The 19,026-nt window shown below is 39.6% G+C and overlaps 4 protein-coding genes across 7 annotated transcripts; 1 reads left to right on the top strand and 3 right to left on the bottom strand.

Moving 5' to 3' along the window:
- The first annotated feature begins 6,256 nt into the window (after positions 1–6,256).
- LOC108114431 (G2/mitotic-specific cyclin-A) lies at positions 6,257–13,173 on the top strand. Its single transcript, XM_017225422.1, has 7 exons — positions 6,257–6,905; positions 7,522–7,712; positions 7,782–8,034; positions 11,160–11,383; positions 11,471–11,675; positions 11,740–11,987; positions 12,048–13,173. The coding sequence occupies exons 1-7, from the start codon at positions 6,711–6,713 to the stop codon at positions 12,196–12,198; spliced, it is 1,467 nt and encodes a 488-aa protein (XP_017080911.1). The 5' UTR covers positions 6,257–6,710; the 3' UTR covers positions 12,199–13,173.
- On the bottom strand, positions 8,817–10,767 carry LOC108114432 (RIB43A-like with coiled-coils protein 2). Its single transcript, XM_017225423.1, has 2 exons — positions 10,099–10,767; positions 8,817–10,039 (listed from the first exon to the last, which is right to left on the bottom strand). The coding sequence occupies exons 1-2, from the start codon at positions 10,222–10,224 to the stop codon at positions 9,020–9,022; spliced, it is 1,146 nt and encodes a 381-aa protein (XP_017080912.1). The 5' UTR covers positions 10,225–10,767; the 3' UTR covers positions 8,817–9,019.
- A 123-nt stretch (positions 13,174–13,296) lies between the features above and the next one.
- LOC108114434 (NADH-cytochrome b5 reductase 3) lies at positions 13,297–18,568 on the bottom strand. Of its 4 annotated transcripts, none has more exons than XR_001772749.1 (5): positions 18,456–18,568; positions 14,736–15,389; positions 14,570–14,669; positions 13,752–14,015; positions 13,565–13,681 (listed from the first exon to the last, which is right to left on the bottom strand). XR_001772749.1 is itself a non-coding variant. In XM_017225425.2 (4 exons), exons 1-4 carry the CDS (start codon positions 18,477–18,479, stop codon positions 13,509–13,511), a joined length of 951 nt encoding a protein of 316 aa, XP_017080914.1. In that variant the 5' UTR covers positions 18,480–18,568; the 3' UTR covers positions 13,297–13,508. The 4 variants fall into 4 exon arrangements, 2 of the variants coding, with proteins under 2 accessions (XP_017080914.1, XP_017080915.1); XR_001772750.1 differs by lacking the exon at positions 18,456–18,568 and adding an exon at positions 16,252–16,380; XM_017225425.2 differs by lacking the exon at positions 13,752–14,015 and having other exon boundaries at positions 13,297–13,681.
- Positions 16,467–18,479, bottom strand: LOC108114433 (serine/threonine-protein phosphatase 4 catalytic subunit). The gene is given in 3 exon segments (XM_017225424.1): positions 16,467–17,953; positions 17,956–17,968; positions 18,456–18,479. Coding segments are annotated over 3 exon segments (1,026 nt in total). The 3' UTR covers positions 16,467–16,964.
- Positions 18,569–19,026: the final 458 nt, after the last annotated feature.

The raw sequence follows: 19,026 nt of genomic DNA, 5'->3' as shown, positions 1-19,026 counted from the left end.
CTTATGTTATTTTGTTAATAAGCTCACAAGTCTCCTTGAAAAGTTTTAAAGTTTGGCAGTAATTGTTGCCCCGTAATTACAGTGAAACAGGTAGTTTCACCAAATCACGACAGAAAGAATTTGATACCCACCCCAAAGCACGAACAACATTGCATTTGTTCGATAACTAGTTTGTGAGTTAAAGTTTCGAATGCATCGAGCAGTTAAATAGAATTGTATACAAATAGCAAAACTTCTTCCTGGCATTTTCCCAATACCTATTGCAGAAAAAAGCTACTACGAAATGAGAGTTGGAGAAGTGTATCTTTGATTAAAAGTTAAGAGCTTGAGCAACAACAAATCAGCGTTAGTGGCATTCGTTTGCACAGCGCTTGACGCCTTTTAGCCCATTTGTTTGTTTATTAGAGGTCCTGGCTTGGCTTATTTGCGAAGGAGATTGAAGACATCCCGGCAAATCCCTGTGCAAATATAAAACTGGGGGCGTTATTTTTAGCGCCCGATAACAAAAACATGACGATTTGCAAATGATGTCATAAATTTACAACCAACACGGCACTGTTGGGTGGTATATACATATATATATAGTATATATATATACGTATTGTTTATGATAAATGCGGGGTGACGAACGGATATCATTCGGCGATAAAGCATCTTCGCACTTTGATGTGATTTTTTGTGTGGTTTAAAATTCAGGATGGGCGCGCAAAAGTGGGTGGGCCGCCAAAAAGCTCGCTGTTAGTTTCTCTTACGCTGTTAGAACGCCATCCACACGGCTGTTAGGCTTCAGCCAACTTAAGTTCGACCTGTTAGTTCCATCAAGCGTTAATCTGCATTGCTAACATGGGTATTACAAGATTACTTAGTTAGCTATGCATATTTCGATTTTGAAAGCTAAATATTTACCTTAGACTTTTATCTATTAAATAACCAGCTTAAAAAGAGTTTATGTGTTTTTATTGGCATTTCTGTGTGGAAATAGTACTACAAAATAAGAAGAAAAGCTAAAAGCTAAACTATTTGGTTACTACCTTTTCTGTTCAATGGATATTTCTATCAACAAATAAATAAAAAGCTAAATAAAGATGTGAAAAACTGTGTAGAAACTGAAAATTATTTTGTCTTTAATAAAACTTTAAATATTTTTGTTGTTCTAACCAATTTGCTTAATTTAATGCCATTTTCATCAACTAACTCTCAATAAAAGAACAATAAAATCAATTGAACAAGGCTTGCTAACAATTAAATTGCAAGACAAAGTCTCATCGTGAAATAAATCTTCATTCCGTTTATGGTTAGTAGCAACACTAGCTACCCATTCCAGCTGGTCACCCTGTCAGGTGTTCGGTTCATCAACGGTTTAAGAACTTCTGAACAATGTTCAGGACTCGAGTGGAGAAATGGCTAAAAAGCAAAAGGATTGTAAGGGATAAGAAAATGGGGAATGGGGGAAGAACACGACTCGAGTGGCTCGAAATGAAAGCCAGATGAAGAAATACAGCTCTCCTGCAGGTGAGTCGATAAAAAAGCCATCAACATTTTGTTTTGCCCCAGAAACACAGACTGGAACCGAGATCTACAGTACAAACACACAAAGAGCAAAAGGGACTTCCATCGTCCTTTTTTTTATTTTTGGTCCTTACCAACAACAAAGTGGCAACTCGAAGTTTTGAACAAATTATCAACTGTATGTAACAGAAAGAGCACACAAATAACAACAATAATCTCGGCGACAATTTCAAGAGGCAGCCGGCAAAAAAGGAACAACCCAAACCCTAAACAACTTTCATTCGTAGCTTTATTTCGGTTATTGCTATTATTATTATTATTATTATTATTATTTGCCTGCCATCCACTCGGAACAATTTCACCCTTTCTGTGGGACTCCCCGAAAAGTTGGCCGAAACTTTGGGTTTTTCATTTCGCTGAAACAGTTCTGGAACTCCACTCGCCAGGATTTTGACCCCTCCCGGAATTGGACTACCGGAAAATAGGTCCAAATGAGTATGGATTTAATTCGGGAGGGTAGTTAAAAATTTTTATTTTATATATATTTTCTGCGCTTTTCTCTTTGGCCTTAAAAATGTCAAAGAAAAAATTAAGAGACATTTTTAGCTTGTTACTTTGGTAATTTAATAAATATATTAAGTTTAATTTTTACAGCCTTGACAGCTTTAAAAAATACTATCTTAATTTATAGCAGTTCCTCTTCTAGCTATACTTAGAATAGTCCCGAAGTTCCATAAAAATACAACGCCTTTGCTTTAAGGAATTTTTCGGGCAGGACTTCAAAGGCGATGGTCGGGAAAAGCGTAAAATGTGCTCCGGGCAGGGCTTTTGTCCTCCTTCGCCTGTCGAACGACTCTCGCCATTCCGCGGACTTTTCGCTGCCAAATATTTTCTTTTGAGCAGCGCTGGGCAGGACAACTGATGCTCCTTGTCGTTGATCCGCTCGGCAAGTCCTTGGCAGCAGGGCCAAAAAAAAATCCAATTAAATGAAGTTCTTTTTTTCTAGTGTCCTTTCCTCTTTTCCAGCAATTTCATTGTGCTTTCACTAGCAGGGGGAAAGTGCATCAGCGATGAACAAGAAGCTTAATGCACAAATTCCCATTCTGACAATTCCATAATCCAAGGATTCAGCCAAATACAGTGGCAGCGAAAATTAATACGATAAGTAAATCACTTCACACCTGCAATTAGTCCTCTAAATGACATCGCTGGATTAGCGTGTAAGTCATGGTTCAAGGTGATTATAGAAAACCAATTGAGCAGGAAATATATTTGGTTGAAGAAGAGTAGTATTCTTATAATTTCATAGAATTTGTTTTTAAGTTGTGCAGTTAAAAAGACTAAAGCCTATAAAAGCAACAGTCCATATTTTGAAAATAACTTAACTCGTTGTGATATCATTTACCTAAAATGGAAGTAAAGTTATATTAAACTGCATAGATAATAAAGCAAAAACTACTATTTATTCGAGTCATGCTGAAATTCTGGCATTGACTAACACAATTAACATTTGTTTATAGATGCCGTTCATCAATTTGACTTTTCAAAATGGGATTACCGAATTTCCGGGATTTAATGTAATTACCAAATTACCATCCATCAATTGTCGCTAATTTTGCAGAGATTTTTGTCAAATATGGTCCACTGCCGGGTGGGGCCGTCATGGCATTCATTATCATTGACCGGAGGAAATAGACTATCGATTTGCTGCCCCTTTCCCGAATTTCCACTTGCTGAGATTAATTGAGCATAAATTTTTACTATGCTTCGTTGGAGTTGCGTGAATTGTGAAAAATGTAAAGCGAGAAGGGATGCGGGGTGTCCTTGAGAAATGTTTAATAGACTTTTAAGTCATTTTTTGTTGCCCGTATAAAGGGTCCCAACTAGGAAGCTCCTTAAGGACCTCCTTCTGAAGGACCCAGTCCGCTAACTGCTGTCACCTGCCGGCAATCACGGTCATTAATCACGATTATTTCGAACTGAAATCGTCGAAGGACCCACAGTCTGTTCGCAATATATATATATATACCCCTCAGTTCGACGCTATTACTCACATTAATAAGTAATTATTTTAACTTGCCTGGCACAATTTCATCGTTTCGAATTGCTAGGAGATGGTGGAGTGAGGTGTGCCGAATCTGGGCCACGATGTGATGGGATTTGCCATATTTGATGGCCAAATTTTCACACTTCGACACGCACGGAGCACGGTTCATTTAGTCAATACTTGATGCGAATTTAGTTGCGATATTAACATACATAGTTAATCTTTATTTAAATTGAAGAATAACATTTTCATATTAGCTTATCTTTTATTATTTTACTCATTTAGTGATAGTTTGAAATTTTTAAAAATAATAAAAGAAAAAGTTTTGTAAAGTTCCAAGACCCTGCCATGCGACGTGCCCAAATGCTATGCTTGATAAACAGAAACACTTTAATCCCCATTAGATGGTCCCCAGTCCGGAGTCTGGATGGAATCCCCGGGAGGTTCTCTGGTCACCCCAGCGATTAAAACTTTCTGCGGCTGCCCCTGTTTCTGTTTCAGTTTCAGTTTTGTGCTTCTGTTTCTGATTCTGGCCCTGACTTCGGCAGGCCCACAAACAGTTGGCCAAGTCGAAAGTTTCTTCTCTGTGGTTAATTCGTTTTTATTTTCAATGGGCTGTGCGATTGTTTAACCGAAAGCCTCAAAACCAACTGGCGCCAGTCTGTCCCGCTGTCCACTTTCCCATCCTGGCCACAACAAGTGAGATGTCAATCAATAGTTCTGCAGCAAATGGATATGGAAGCTGAGGAACTTTCCCCGCCGGAATGAATGTGTCTCCCCAAAACAATAAAAAGAAAGTCAGATGTGTGTCTACCCTTCCACCTACCCGTATGTCACGAAGCAATTTTTTCAGCCAGACAGTCAAGGAACTTTAACCTTTTTTTTTGTAGTTCTTACTGGCCACGCGATTTACTCAATTTTAAATCACATACTGAAATCTTTAAAAAATATTTATATATTACCATATATGGCTATTTTTATTTAGTCTTATTCATATATTTTTTATAATATATTTTAAGAGCTTTTTGAGAATTAAAATTAAATATTTAATATATTTAATTTTTATTAAATCAATAAAGAAATAGGCTTTGAGATTGATTGCCCGACTTCATTTCATTAAATTGTTTCTTTTTTTTGACTTCATTAAATTTAGATGCATATTTAAATGTTTTTTTTTAGTGCACAAACATATAAGTGTTAATGTATAAAAAATATGTATTAAATATGTTGTTTATTTATATGAAAATTGAACATAAAAACGTGTTCACAATCATAATTATTCATTACTGCCCCTTCCTTACAAAAAGTCAATGAAATTCAATTTATCAAAAAAAATCATGCAAAATGCAAAATAGGCCCAAAAAGTTAACGCTTTCCCTGGACATTTACAGACAAAAATACACCTATTTATCTACAGAAATGGTTTTGTGTGATAGAAAATCAATTTTCTGGGGCAGCTGAATCGCCTTAGGACAGTGAGTGAAAGGTGTATGAGATTGTGCATTGTCCTGCATGAGATATCTTGCAACTGCCGCCCCGGAAACTAACTTTCTTGCATCAGAAAAACTACTGAAATGCGTAAACAATGAGAGTTATGGAGAGGCCATGTGTGTGTGAGGCAAAAGAAAAAATCCCTTAAAATAATGGAAAACAGCTCACGTATCCGCAGTCTTGGCCAACATGCCGTGCGTTTTGCACAACCTTTTCTCGCAAGAAGAGTCAACAAATGCAAACCGACCTCTGGGGTCTTGAAGTCTGGAAGTCCTGAAGTCCAGGTAGCAGGACAATGGACTTGCAGCCATACATACAAATTGCATTTTGAGCGCGAGCTCGTGCTGCCTGCAACTGCAGAGCTAGTGAGGGGATAAATCTGGTACCTAAATATAAATTACATTTATTTTTCTATAAATTCGATTCAGTATGAGCAATTCTTTACCATTAACCTTTATTAACCCAAAAAAATGTTAGGGAATATGTAGATTTCACATTGTAAATATAATTTTTAGGTATTTATTTTCTTGACTCTGATCAAGGTACATAAAATAGTTATACATTCAACATCACTGATTTAATTTGGGTCAACGAACCAAGATGTCCATCAGCCGCCCGCCATTCTCCTCTTGAGTATACGGCCGTGTTAGCAGAACAATGCCAAAACTAGGAGTCCTGCGGCGCTTTGTCTTATGTTCTAAGCATCTGCAGCGCCGCCGACCGAGGTTATACCAAGGCGTTTTCAACCAGAAAAGGCGCTTAAAGAGCACAACCTTTGAAAAATTCCACAACTTAACCCAAGGACAAAACGAAGATATTCCTACATTGGCAGAGATAACAACCTTTTTTGCACTTTCTAGTTTTTAAAAATATTCGATAAAAAACGAATGAAATCAGATTATTTTATATAATACAAAATTATGAATGGTGAATGAAAGCTAATGTCCAAGTCCATTTTAATAGTTTTATTATACCAGATCAATATAAACTCCAATAGCGGTTTGATCATAGCTATTGTATTTAATGTGACAAAAGAAAATTATTTACGTGCAATTTAAATTACCCGCCCAGATAGCTTTACCAACACTGGCTCGATCATTAGTGTACTAAAATCGCACTAACGCTTGACATTTACGGTCACATTGTCAAGAGCATCGATAGACGCAGAAAGTGCCGATAGTTCGATATTGCCATCCCTACCATTTACGACGTGTTGACCGGGAAAAAATCAAACGAAGCCAGCAATTGCTTTCGAACCGCGATCCGCCAAACACGTAAAACAGTGAATATTAGCTAAGTCAAAGTGAGCGTAACCAAACAAGGAAACTTAATTCCAACGCTCCTGTGACGCAAAATGCTATAGAAATTAAAAGTCAAATGAATTGTGTACAAAACTGTGTGTGTGCGTGTAATTTGAACGTCAATTTGTTCATGATAAAATTTGCCTGCGTTCATTTGTCATATGTGTGTGTCGTCGTTAAGCATATGAGGAGCCTTTAACTGTGTGCGTGTGTGTCGGTGTAGCGTCAAGCATAAGAAAGCAGCACAAAACGACAGTAACAACAACAACAACAGCGACGCTTGGCGAAAGAGAAAAACAAAGAGAAGATCAAAAGCAGACTCCATTTTACAAGGCGAAGAAAGGAATAAAAAGGAACACGAGATGGCCACTTTCCATATCCACCAAGATATAAGCAACAAGGAGAATCCGGGTAACTTGATTACAGCCGGAGTCAAAAACGCCAAGCAACCGCTGGCCGTAATTGGGAAATCGGAGAAGAATGCGCTTGCGCCGCGGGCAAACTTTGCCGTACTCAATGGCAACAACAACAATGTGCCGCGTCCGTCCGGGAAAGTGGTAAGTACCGTTCCCCGTTTTCCCGTAACTATAGTCTAATTCCAATGCAGCTGCTGTTTCTTTTTTTATTATGGTGGTGGTGGGATCTTCACATAACTGCGCCTGTGCGTGTGTGTTAGTGCGCGCTTAGTGGTGGTGGTTTCCTCTCCTTTTCCCACTTCTTTTCCTTTTTTTTTTGATTACTCTTTTTAGATAATCTTTGCTAATTATTCGCGCCTAACCTAGAAAGTAAACTAACCTAGAAAATGGCACAAAGCCTTGCAATTGCGCGCCTTTTTCAAACAAATGCAACAACAAATCAGCGGTGTAAAGGGGAGAGCAATAGCAAATGCAATTACCCACGCACATACATACACACACAAACACATTATGGGAAGCCAGGGTAAGGCGCGCAACTACATAGAAGGATCATTTTATGGAAAAAGGAAGGGGACAATTATTAACACTTACTTCATCCACACACTGAGAAAAATTTTGTTTTGCATTAATTGGTTTTATGGCTTACATATTCTTATGCTGTTTTAGTATGCTTTAAAAATATATTTCTTAAATACGAAAAAAATAATATTAATAATTAAAGAATAAAACCATTTTTTCGTTTGTTAAATCATTTCAGCAAGTTTTCCGTGACGTAAAGAACCACAATAACGATGAAAATGTGGGTAAGAAATCAAATGTGGTCCCGGTGGTGGAGCAGTTCAAAACCTTCTCCGTATACGAGGATAACTGTGACACCCAGGTTGTACCATCTGGGAAATCGCTGGCATCTGCAGCCGATAAAGAAAATCAACATGCTGCCATTAGATTGTAAGTTTCCATTGCTTTTCTTAATTTTCTGTTTCACAGAAAAAATGTGTCTTTAAAAATGCCTTACAGCGATGCGGGGGAAAAGGTGGTTTTAACCTACGATCTGGATTCCACGCCAATGTCCGTAACGGATGTCCTATCACCTATGTCCGTGGACCGTTCCATTCTCGGTGTCATTCAGTCGAATGATAGTAATGACCCGATCACGGGTGCTACGCCAGGTGGACAAGTGAAAGAGCTGCCGCCGCGAAATGATCGCCAGCGGTTCTTCGAAGTGGTCCAGTACCAGATGGATATACTGGAAAACTTCAGAGTGAGCGAGGTAAGTCCTTATCAACATGTTTTACATATTTTCATTGAAATTTAAAACTTATCATTATTATTAACTTTAAAATGTGTCTGAAAGATCCATAAATGCATTTTAAGGCAAACATTTAAGATGGTAGGGAGGTATTGCTTTAGAAATACTATTTTAAAGCAAATGCAGACAAGATTTTTGTCGTGATAGGAAAACCCAAGATAAAACGATAAGAAAAACGAGCCTGGTAGGGATTCTCCCCTTGAATTGTTTGCTTTTTCGTTATGTTTTTTGTGTATTACCCCCTGTCAATTCCTGTGCCATGTGCATTTCATATTTGTGTGCAGACACTGTCGTAGTTTCTCTGTTCACCAAGAGAAGGAGGAGGAGGGGTAAGAGAACAGGAAGACGGACCCTGTCGCACCCTAAAGTGGCGTTCCCTTCACGCAACGATGCCTGTTTCTGGGTCCGTAGGTTCTAGTTCCCTTTTCTTCCCCCTGCTCGTCGGCACATGTTTATCGGGCGGGAAACGCTCGCCGGCATCTCATCCTTCGTTGCTATTATTGACTCCTACTTTTTCTCGTTTTTCACTTTTTCTTAGGACGCACGTAGAGCTGTCTGCACTAATGGAATTTGACTTTCAGCTAATTGCTGTTGTTTTGCTTCTTTCGTGCTAGTCAAAGGCAAAAATTCTCTTGAATATAGTGGACACGTTCTGCTCCGATTCTGTTTGGCTAGCGTTGGAAATATTTTTAGCACATTAATTTTTTCTTTATATAGTTTAATTTACAAAACCAATGGCATTATACGTTTTTATAATTTGTATTTATTTGAATTTTTGTGCGTTGAACATGAAACATTAGAATTTATCTGTAAGTACTTCCAACGAAGAAATGTACTGAATACGTTTGGAAAATTGCTTCACATTGAAGCTTGTAAGGCAGCTTCCCAATCGCATAGAGGTCATTATTCTTCAAACCGATTAATAGGGAACAAGAAGTTGATGAATCTAACGTGAGTTCTTGTTGAACTGATCGTAGAAATCATCAGAAACGGCATTACTCAAGCTCACAAGAGCATCCTTACGTTGCTGATCTTGTTCCACGGCCAGCTTGGAATTAGCACGCATAAGTTCATCGAATTCCTCCTTGCGGCGGCGATCGTCCTCGATCTGACCGAGCACCAGGGTGCGATCCATATTGATGGCATATTGCTCCCATTGTTTATCCATCATCTGAGCTTCTGTCTTGCGCTGCGTGGCCAAACGAAGCTGTTGTTCCTGTCCCAAACGGAATATACGAAGCTCTTCTGGTGTCATTCCGCGGTACATAAAGGCAATCTTCTTGTTCGGATCGGTACGCGATTGGGCCACATCCGGATTTTCAGTAAGCATATCGCTGGAAAGCATATTGTAGATTTCGGCCATGTCATCGTCGCGTTTTTCTTGTTTTTCCCGTTCACGTTCTAGTTGCTTCTGCTTGGCCATGTTAATGTTGAACTGACGCACACGATGGATCACCTGGTTTCGCATCTGCTGATCAGACTTGGCCATCTCCTGGAGATGTTTGTCCCGACAACCGACATTATCCATCAGCATATTATCGGCCAGCTTACGAGCATCCTCTGCCTTCTTTCGTTCCTGCACTTGCTGATCTAGCCAGGCACGTTGCTGTTCCCGCTGACGTAACTTCCGTTCAGTATTGTACAGATCCTCGCCTTGGAATATCTGTGCACTAGATACGCCAAGCGTGATGTCATTGTCGGCAACTCGGGTTGGACGTGCCTTCTTTAGGAAATCCGGATCGTTCAGATCGAATTCGCGACGCTGCTCCTTGCGTTGATAGCGACAGCGATAATAGTTTAGATCCGAATCCACTACACGCTGCTTTTTCTCTAGTTCCTTTTCCTGAGCGGTTATCAGGCGCTTTTGCAGCTGTTCCTGCTCTTCGAACTTCTTGTCGCAGTCTATCTGCTCGGCTCGCTGTTTCTTTTTCTCAAGAATTTGGCGATCCAGCATTTCAATATCAAGCTAATAGATATGGAATAAATCAGGAAATCTGCTTATCGATCCTTTTGATGAGTTCTTACCCCGTAGAGCCGCTGCTTGGCATTGAAGATGCGCAGTTTACGTTCCTCCTCGTACTGCTCCCGCTTTTGCAACTTCATCGCCTCGTCGAGATCCTGTTTCGTGCATATTCCGATTTTGAGCGTCATCCTGTCTGTTTTATATAAAATATATTTTTATGTTCTATAAATCCGTTTGATATGTAAGAACTGAAAAATGTCTGCCACCTCCTGAAGGTAAAAAGTGAATATTTTGTGTGAGTTCCGGTTGAGTTTCCTTGCCTGGTTGCTGGGTGCTTTGTTTATTGTTTGTCTCTACTAAATACCACTTGTACAGTCTGACTTTCTGGGTGCAAAACGAGTTGCCTTTAAAACTTATTGATTTTATATATAGTTATATGGTCAACCTTCCCTTTTACTTACATTCTCCGTACTTGAAAATAAAACCAATTTACTTACCCATTTTCATACCAATTTAAAACAAAATGGTCTTAACCTTTTCTCCAATTTCGCCAGCCATGGCGCTTGACGTGTCCAATAATCGTTAAAGCGGCCATTAAATAAACACCTAATGTACATATTGGCCACATAGGCGTTTTGGCAAAGATTTTCACGTTTGAACTGTGAATTCTGATGCGACTCACGTACCACGAAATAACCAATAAACAAATAAAAATTGGTAAACTTCCCTCGCTTTTGCTGGCCACTTCTCCCATGGGATTCGCTAAATTTGACTGGATTAAATTTGGATCCCAGTGTGGGTCATCGAGTTTAGACATATTTGTTACCATTTAGGCTTTAAACCGAATAATTTTTAAATATTTATAAAGGAAAAAATAAATTACATTTAAGAGAAGTTTAATAGTTGCTTATTTTAAATTTTTGCCAAAAGCAAATAAAATTCAAAAAATAATATAATGTTTAGTGAGAGACATCAAGCGTTACCCAATCGTTTAGAAATCTATAAGCGATAACCACCGTAATGCTTAACGAAAGAATTAGTATCCGTGGCTAAGCAAAGTTAGCTTAAGAAATTCTTTATAAGTTGCTAATTTGTTGTCACACCTATTATTTGCATTTTGTAGAAGAAACATCGCCCGAAGCCAATGTATATGCGCAGGCAGAAGGACATCAGTCACAATATGCGGTCCATCCTAATAGACTGGCTTGTGGAGGTTTCGGAGGAGTATAAACTAGACACGGAGACACTGTACCTTTCTGTCTTTTATTTGGATCGCTTCTTGAGCCTGATGGCGGTGGTGCGCTCCAAGTTACAGTTGGTGGGCACAGCAGCCATGTATATTGCCGCGTAAGTATATTTGGTAAACTTCCTTACGCATATTTTTTCTTCTTGGAGGTATTCAATTACCTAATAATTAAATATTTCATTTTTCAGTAAATACGAGGAGATCTATCCCCCAGAGGTGGGTGAGTTTGTCTTTCTCACCGACGACAGCTACACCAAGGCGCAAGTGCTGCGTATGGAGCAGGTCATCCTGAAGATTCTCTCCTTTGATCTGTGCACACCGACTGCCTATGTCTTTATCAACACGTACGCGGTGCTGTGCGACATGCCCGATAGGCTAAAGTTTTTGACCCTGGTATGTCCCTATAAAAAAACAAGTACCAACTACTTTCCTAAATCAATTCCAAACGCATATATAGTACATATCTGAACTGTCGCTAATGGAGGGAGAAACCTACTTGCAATATTTGCCCTCACTGATGTCGTCTGCTTCGTTGGCATTGGCGCGTCATATTCTGGGCATGGAGATGTGGACGCCACAACTGGAGGAGATCACCACCTACAAGATAGAGGACCTGAAAACCGTTGTTTTGCAGCTATGTCACACCCACAAAACGGCGAAGGAGCTCAACACTCAGGCCATGCGGGAAAAGTACAATAGAGACACGTGAGTATTCAATTAAAACAACGAAATTATACCATTTGTAAATATTGTATTTTCTAACAGGTACAAGAAGGTTGCTATGATCGAATCTATTGAGATGAGCCAGGACGACTTCGATCAGCTCTGTCAGGCTTACAACGCCAAGCAAAACGAGAAACAGCAGCAGCTGGTTAAGAATTCTAAATCTAACGTGAATTTGTTTTATGAGTTTTAAGTGTTTTTGAACCTCTGCCATGGTCAAATTGTATTTTAGTTTGTACTATTTCGTAGTTTTAGATTTAAATGTACACAATGGAGGAATAGCAGTTCGGTGCCACAGAACAAATTGTATGCATAGCTCGGCATTTGTTGGTCATTTTGGCAAGCTCCCGTAGAACGTATTGGACAATTTTATATGTAAGCCATATGAAAGATTAGTTGCCAACTAAGTACGTAAACTTTTCACACCAGCATTCACGACGTCTGAGCTTGCCACGCCAAGCGTGAGCAGTAAGAAACGCGGTAGTCTTAAAAAACTAACCGCCAAACAAAGAGCTAAACGAAAATGAGAAACTCACCCGGCTATTGGATCTTTTATATTTTACGTTACAATTTCATAATCTGTTCTCCTATGTATTTTTATGTATTTATAAATTGAAACATATGGATGTATACAATGTGTCTTTAGTAGGAACAGCTAGTATGGATAATTATTTTACCTAAACATATTTATAAACTAACTATTAGTCCATGAATGTTCTGTGAACCACGAAACAAATACATTTGTCAATTTTACAAAAGACACATAAGCCGCCTACCAAACACCCAAACTAATAGAGAACACCCAATAGCAGCATAGCCGATCTATACGATCTGATCCAAATGGCAGACACCAATTTGTTGTTAAACTCGTGTATTCATATTAATCTTATGACGCTTACTAAATATGTACTAAACTTAGTCTAATCCGTCATGTCAGTAGGTGGATTGATGTTGCTGAGAGCATAAACCGGGCGCTAGCTAAATGCAGAAACCGAATTGACGACGTGTCCTACGTTAACATAACTTTTATGATTTTACTAACTATTCAATGTAATTCGATAATAGCATTGCCGAGTGTGTCGTGCTCGCAAGCCCTATATTCCATATACCTATTGTATTCAATAAAATTGTGAAAGACATGCACAACAAAAAAAATCTGCGAACAATACTCTTGGTTTAATATTCATTTAATCTATGCGAAATATGGGGTGTTATGCCGGGCTTTCCCTTCTGCTTTTTGGGATCAATAAAACCGAAATAAAATAAATACATTTTTAGATCCAGAATCGACTCGCTTTTTCTTCAACACATGTGTTTATTATAACAAATCATAAAAAAGAGCTTCAACATTCAGCATTGATTCGCTTTGCGTTCAATCACATCGATATAGAGCCGCAATTTCGGAGGAGTTGTGGGGATTTAGATGAGCTGGTATGGAGCAACAGATAAACACGGAAAATAACATAACCGAAATGCAAATTTTTTGTTCGTTCCATAAGTTTACTAGTAAGCGAAACGTGTATCGGGATGGTAGCCAAGCTTGTCCAGAGCCGGATTGCAGGCAAAGTTGATCATGGGCGGTGGGCCACACAGCAGTACAATAGTATCGTCCTTAGCGGGAAGCAAATGGGCAGCAATCATGTCCTCATTTATGAAGCCAACGCTATATGGCCAACCTAGATTAAAAATATTAAAAAAGATATTGTTAAAAATTGATTTCCAAAGTTAACAGTATCTAAGTAAGACCTGCTGCACCCAATCTCTCCCACTGTTATGACATTGTGAAATGAGAGCAAAACAGAGGGATAGTATCTAGTTATGTCAGCTGGAGCTAATCCTAATAGCTAAACCGCTGCTCGGCCCGATGGCCAAGTCGCTCCAAGCCCGGAATACACGTATAATTGACCATTGGTGGTGGACCACACAGCAGGCACAACGTGTCCTCAGCCGGCGGATAGAGATGCTGCTGCATCATATCGTCGTTCACATGACCAGTGTTGTAGGACCAAGCTACGAACCGCGCGTTTCCCGTTCGCGGTATCCGTTTGAGAGCAGCATGGGACGAGGGGCGGACACAAGATTCTTAACATAATAGATGCTTTGTCTAAATAATTCTCCATATGCTGATGAGGATGCTGAATGCGAATGAGCCTGTCCCGGATGGTTGAATATCAAGTCAGAATGACAATTTGGTAATTAATGAATTAGTCTACAAAGATCCTAATCTTTAATAAATATCGTGCTATTCACGATGATACAAATCGGAACTGTTAATTTAATGGAACTCTCACGGATTAGAATAATAAATTAGATAAGGCTTCTAAACAAACAGAGAAATTTAGTCGAAGAACGAAAAATTTTGTTTGGTTTGCTATGTACATGTATCTAATAGTCGATGATGTTCTAAATTAACGATTAATTGCAAACTGCCCTGAAACACAACTATTTCCTATCCAAAATTTAACAATTTGAAAGCCATTTTAAAGTCTGAATAAAATGATACGTCCTGATGAGCGCGATCATGTGGTATATGCAGTTTTAGCCATGCTAGGGCAGCAACTCACCTTCTCCGGCCTTATCGACTGTGTACCAGACCTTGAACTGGTCGGGATGTTTCTGGGCAAGTTCGTCCAGTTCACCGCGCAGCAGAATGTCCTTTTCGCTCTTTAAAGAAGAAAATATCAAAATATTAAAATGTGAGTCCACCAATAGTTCATTTTTATCACATACTTGATTGGCGAACAGCAACGCCAGTTCAGTCTTGTCCTTATCGCTGCGCTTGAGCACTTCTCTGGCCAGTTGGAGCATTGGAGTAATGCCAGTGCCGCCGGCAATCATGTTCACCCGCTTGGCGGTCACATGCTTGGGCGGATCCTTTCGCAACTTCTTAATGGAGAATGTGCCGTTGCCGAGATACTGTAGTCGTCCAGAGGGACCGCGGAACGAGATCTTGTCGCCCAATTCCAGCTGTTCAAGGTGCTGTGTCATCTTGCCACCGGCAGGGAATTTCGGATGAGAATCCTTGAAGTAAACCTTTACCACTAGGTCGACATAGCCCACATCCTCATCGGATGAGATGGGTGTGTATGGACGAATGACAAGCTCATTATCGATAGTAGCAATCAAATGGATGTGTTGCCCAACGGGCAGACCAAGAACATGCTGCTTAGAGGGCAATCCAAAACGGAACCGCCTGGTGTCGTGGCTTAGATTTTCCTTCTCGATGAGGGGCAGTAGGTATTTGTCATTGGGATCAACCAGAGTGCGCAGGCGAGCCGTGCGATTGGGTTCCCGACGTGGCTTTGTGGACTTTTTGTTTAGCAGATAATGCACTATCAAGGCTCCAGCGACTACGGCAACCACGCCCACGGCTATTGGCACAAACTGCAAAAGAAAATCAAAAGGAAAGATTAGGTAAAAACCATTAGATTAACGGTAAATATAATAATATATAAGTGATAATTCAATCAATCTATCAACATAATTTCTCTCTAACGAAAAATCTTGTTTTGAATTTTAAAACAACCCAGGAAGTTGACCCTTAGGTGGTTTTCGTTTCGCTGATTGGAAACATTTTTCAATGGAACTTTTTGCGTTTTGATTGTAAATATAGCTTAAACGATTAATCTTTCAGATTTAGAACATATTATAATTTACAGCTTTTTATAGATTGCGTTAAAAAACTTGTTTACGTAAGTAAAATGTAAATGCCCATTTGAGATCGTGGGAAAGGGAAAAATGCATGGGAAAGAAAGGAAATGAAGGTATTAAATGAAATATGATAATTACAAAAAAGGTTTTAGGCTTTAGGGATACATTGAGATCTTTTCTTTATAATGTGATTACTTAATGAGTGAGGTAAAACTTAGTATTATTATTAGTATTTAAATGGCCTGATTTTGAAAAGATCACGATGGCTAGTGGAAACTGCCGCCAGAGATAACAAAACTCCAAAAACAAAAACCACAGAAATCTGAGGCAGAGATTTTTTGTATTTGAAACCGATATTCGTGACTGCAAAGCCTTTTTAAAACCGGCGGCTAATTGGGGTTACTAGCTTGAAGCACCAAACTTTGGCCCCGTATCACAGTCGACCTTGAGTTATACATATGTATATTTTTTGCTATGGCAACTAATCCAAAACTTATTAGTCACGACGTCACAAACATTGCTTAGATAAACAGAGAGCCGGAATCGTAAAAGAGAAATGTAAGCTGGCAAAGAGAAAGCTTTCACTTGAACTTACATCAAATTCCGTCATTTTATTACAAAACACTTGTTGTAAAAAGGCTAATTTGTTATTTGAATTGCACACCGAACTTGAAAGCAAGCGAAAACGTGCGACCGCGTGCCGCCGCTTCCAATTTCCAATTGAAATGAAGTGAAGTCGTCGCGTGAAAGAGATGCCTCTCTCTTTTATTCTCTCTGCGATTAAGATGCACAGTCAGCACGAGTCAGCACAGTGACTGTCGAAAGTATAGAGTGACTGGTTTTAGCAGCAGTTAAAAAGATCACAGCTAAGGTGGTTGTTAATAAAAAACTACTTTAACTAATTAGCAAACGAACAAGCCGAATGACAATTAGTCATCATCTATTACATGCTTGTAAGTTTATTTTTAATGAAAAAATCGAGTTGGAATCATAACTGTGTTGAGAAAATTGAAATGTTTCAGCGGCATATCAAAAAGAGAGTTCAGATACGTCTACATACATTAAGAGAGCCAGAGCAAACGCCAGTAAATAAAAATCTACCTGAGTGTGTTTTAACTGCGTACATCTGTACACATTTGTGCATACATATATTTTATTGATTACGAGAAAAAGAGTAATGTGGAATGGCAGAGTTATGGTTTAAGAGTGTTTGGGTGGGTGTTTGACTAGTTGCAACAGCTGATTTTCGCTCTCTATGAACTTGACATTGTACTTAATCTTTGGAATAGGATTCACGCGGAGATTGCATCACAAAAAAAACTGACGGCATCGCTTTTTTTGTCTCTTGGGCTGGGGTTTGGTGTGTAATGCCTGCGCTTCGAACACCTCAAAACTGAATCCTCCGCCAGAATTTAGACGTAGAATAGCCGCCTTGTTACCGCAGCGATAACAATAGTTGGGCGCAGACCAAATGGTCACAAGCTTTTGACCAAAATGCCATCGAAAGCCATCCTGGGCCAACTGATGAGACCTGCATATGAGAGAGATTCCATTGCTTCGGCTAAACTTTTCTACCACATCGCCACCAAAGAGTTGTCCATGTCCCCGTGGCGAGGCAATCCATCCGTTTGCTTCCTGGGGGTCACTCCAAAGGAGGTCAGCAATGCAGCCGCTTGGCGGTATCTCATGGCAGCGATCTAGCTTATGGAACTCATCCAACTGTCTAATGTCCGGCGACAGGCCGCCATGAACACAAAATGTTTGCTCATCAATGATCGCTGCCAGGGGCAAGAGATCAAATACACGGCAGCACATATTCCATACATTAGGAGATCCATACTGGGCCAGGCACTCCTCATAGAACCCGTACGATCGTGTGGCACTGCGGCATTCATGATTGCCCCTAAGCAGGCTCACTTGCTTGGGATTTTGGACTTTGAGAGCAGCCAAGAGTATGAAAGTCTCCAGACTATTCTTGCCTCGATCTACCAGGTCACCCAGGAACAGATAGCGATGTTGCTGGACCGATCCGCCTAGGTCCAGTAAGTGCAGCAGGTCCTGGAACTGCCCATGAATGTCGCCGCAAACGATCTGCGGACTCTGCAGGCTCAGCAGGTTGGCCTCGCTGGCGAGCAACTCACTCAGGGATCGGCATAGCTGGCGCACCTCCAACTCCTTTGGCAGACGGACGGGAACCTTTCGAAGATTGGCCACCAGACGATCAGCATCACTCATCTCCTCAGGTCACTAGGCAGACATCATATCTATTCTTAAACCGGCGACGTCACTAGCCAATAGTGATGGGAAAGAAACTGTTTTTGGTTATTATAGAAGCCATTCTAAACAATGTACAAAATATTTGTATACCGGGTAAAAATAAGAGCCTCATTAGATATGAATGAATATTTTAATTTAATTATTCATCTTATTAATGTTTACCAAAAATAGGTACAACTAGAATAATAATATCTTATTAACTAACGTATATAGTTAAATGTACCAAAACTGGCATAGCAAAATAAGTACCTAGTTTGCATCTTGGTAAAGAAACGAAGTTTTAGATAAATAAAATCGCTTCTTTAGTTAGTTCCCATCACTGTTGGCTAACAATTAAAGCAAAAGGAAAGCCACAGGGACGTTTGGTCAAGAGAAAAACAAAAGATCAGCACTGACAATTATGAAATGGCAGATGGGAAGAACAAGAAGATAGTGGAAAAAGATTGGGGTGGCGAGGCAGAGGATGCAAAACGGGAGTTATGTAAAAACACCAGTGAATGGATTTAATTGCAATTAACTTACATTGCTCTCGATGAGACGGGCCATGGCCAACGGAAAATCAATGCAGTCGCGGCTCAAATCCCTTATATAATCCGCGAAATGCACTTATTTAATATCTACCACCGAAATGCCGACTAAACTAATATGCAGACTAAACGGCGAGATAGTGAAAGCAATGTTTTCTTTTCCACGCACTCTCAGTGGCCGAAAGAGAGCGTTGAGATTCCCTTCCGTTCTCTTTATGAATTTTCTCCTCTCTGGAACTGAACTAAAATAAAAATCCCTAAGGAATAGTTACTTAACATAAAAAGTAAATGTACTTACACATTATACACATGAGTGGCAATACAAAATTTCTACAGCCACAAAAGAAATGAACTACAATTTTAATAACAATTTCTTTAGCTCCAAACAAAGCCGCAATTCCAGGGCTGCCAAACTGTATTGGATGAAGACAAAAAATCGGGAAATAAAACCGAACACTGATGTTAATCGAGTGCCATCGTGATTGGTATGTAAACTAAGAACCCATTTCCTCCCACTTTCCGAAAAATATTTCTAAATGAAATGTAATTATATGTAGTATGAATTT

Source organism: Drosophila eugracilis, unplaced genomic scaffold, assembly GCF_018153835.1.
Source record: "Drosophila eugracilis isolate 14026-0451.02 unplaced genomic scaffold, ASM1815383v1 contig_2154, whole genome shotgun sequence".
Classification (NCBI taxonomy): domain Eukaryota; kingdom Metazoa; phylum Arthropoda; class Insecta; order Diptera; family Drosophilidae; genus Drosophila; species Drosophila eugracilis.
This window is presented reverse-complemented; position numbering and strand designations above follow the sequence as displayed.

Excerpts from the sequence above, each read along its gene's own strand:
- LOC108114431 (XM_017225422.1), top strand. The coding sequence starts at position 6,711 with ATGGCCACTTTCCATATCCACCAAGATATAAGCAACAAGGAGAATCCG. Across the intron at positions 11,384-11,470 it reads GCAGCCATGTATATTGCCGC|TAAATACGAGGAGATCTATC; the intron begins GTAAGTATATTT and ends TTCATTTTTCAG. Across the intron at positions 11,988-12,047 it reads GAAAAGTACAATAGAGACAC|GTACAAGAAGGTTGCTATGA; the intron begins GTGAGTATTCAA and ends ATTTTCTAACAG.
- LOC108114432 (XM_017225423.1), bottom strand. The coding sequence starts at position 10,224 with ATGACGCTCAAAATCGGAATATGCACGAAACAGGATCTCGACGAGGCG. Across the intron at positions 10,040-10,098 it reads CCAAGCAGCGGCTCTACGGG|CTTGATATTGAAATGCTGGA; the intron begins GTAAGAACTCAT and ends CATATCTATTAG.
- LOC108114434 (XM_017225425.2), bottom strand. The coding sequence starts at position 18,479 with ATGGCCCGTCTCATCGAGAGCAAT. Across the intron at positions 15,390-18,455 it reads CCCGTCTCATCGAGAGCAAT|TTTGTGCCAATAGCCGTGGG; the intron begins GTAAGTTAATTG and ends TTTCTTTTGCAG. Across the intron at positions 13,682-14,569 it reads AGTCGATAAGGCCGGAGAAG|GTTGGCCATATAGCGTTGGC; the intron begins GTGAGTTGCTGC and ends TTTTTAATCTAG.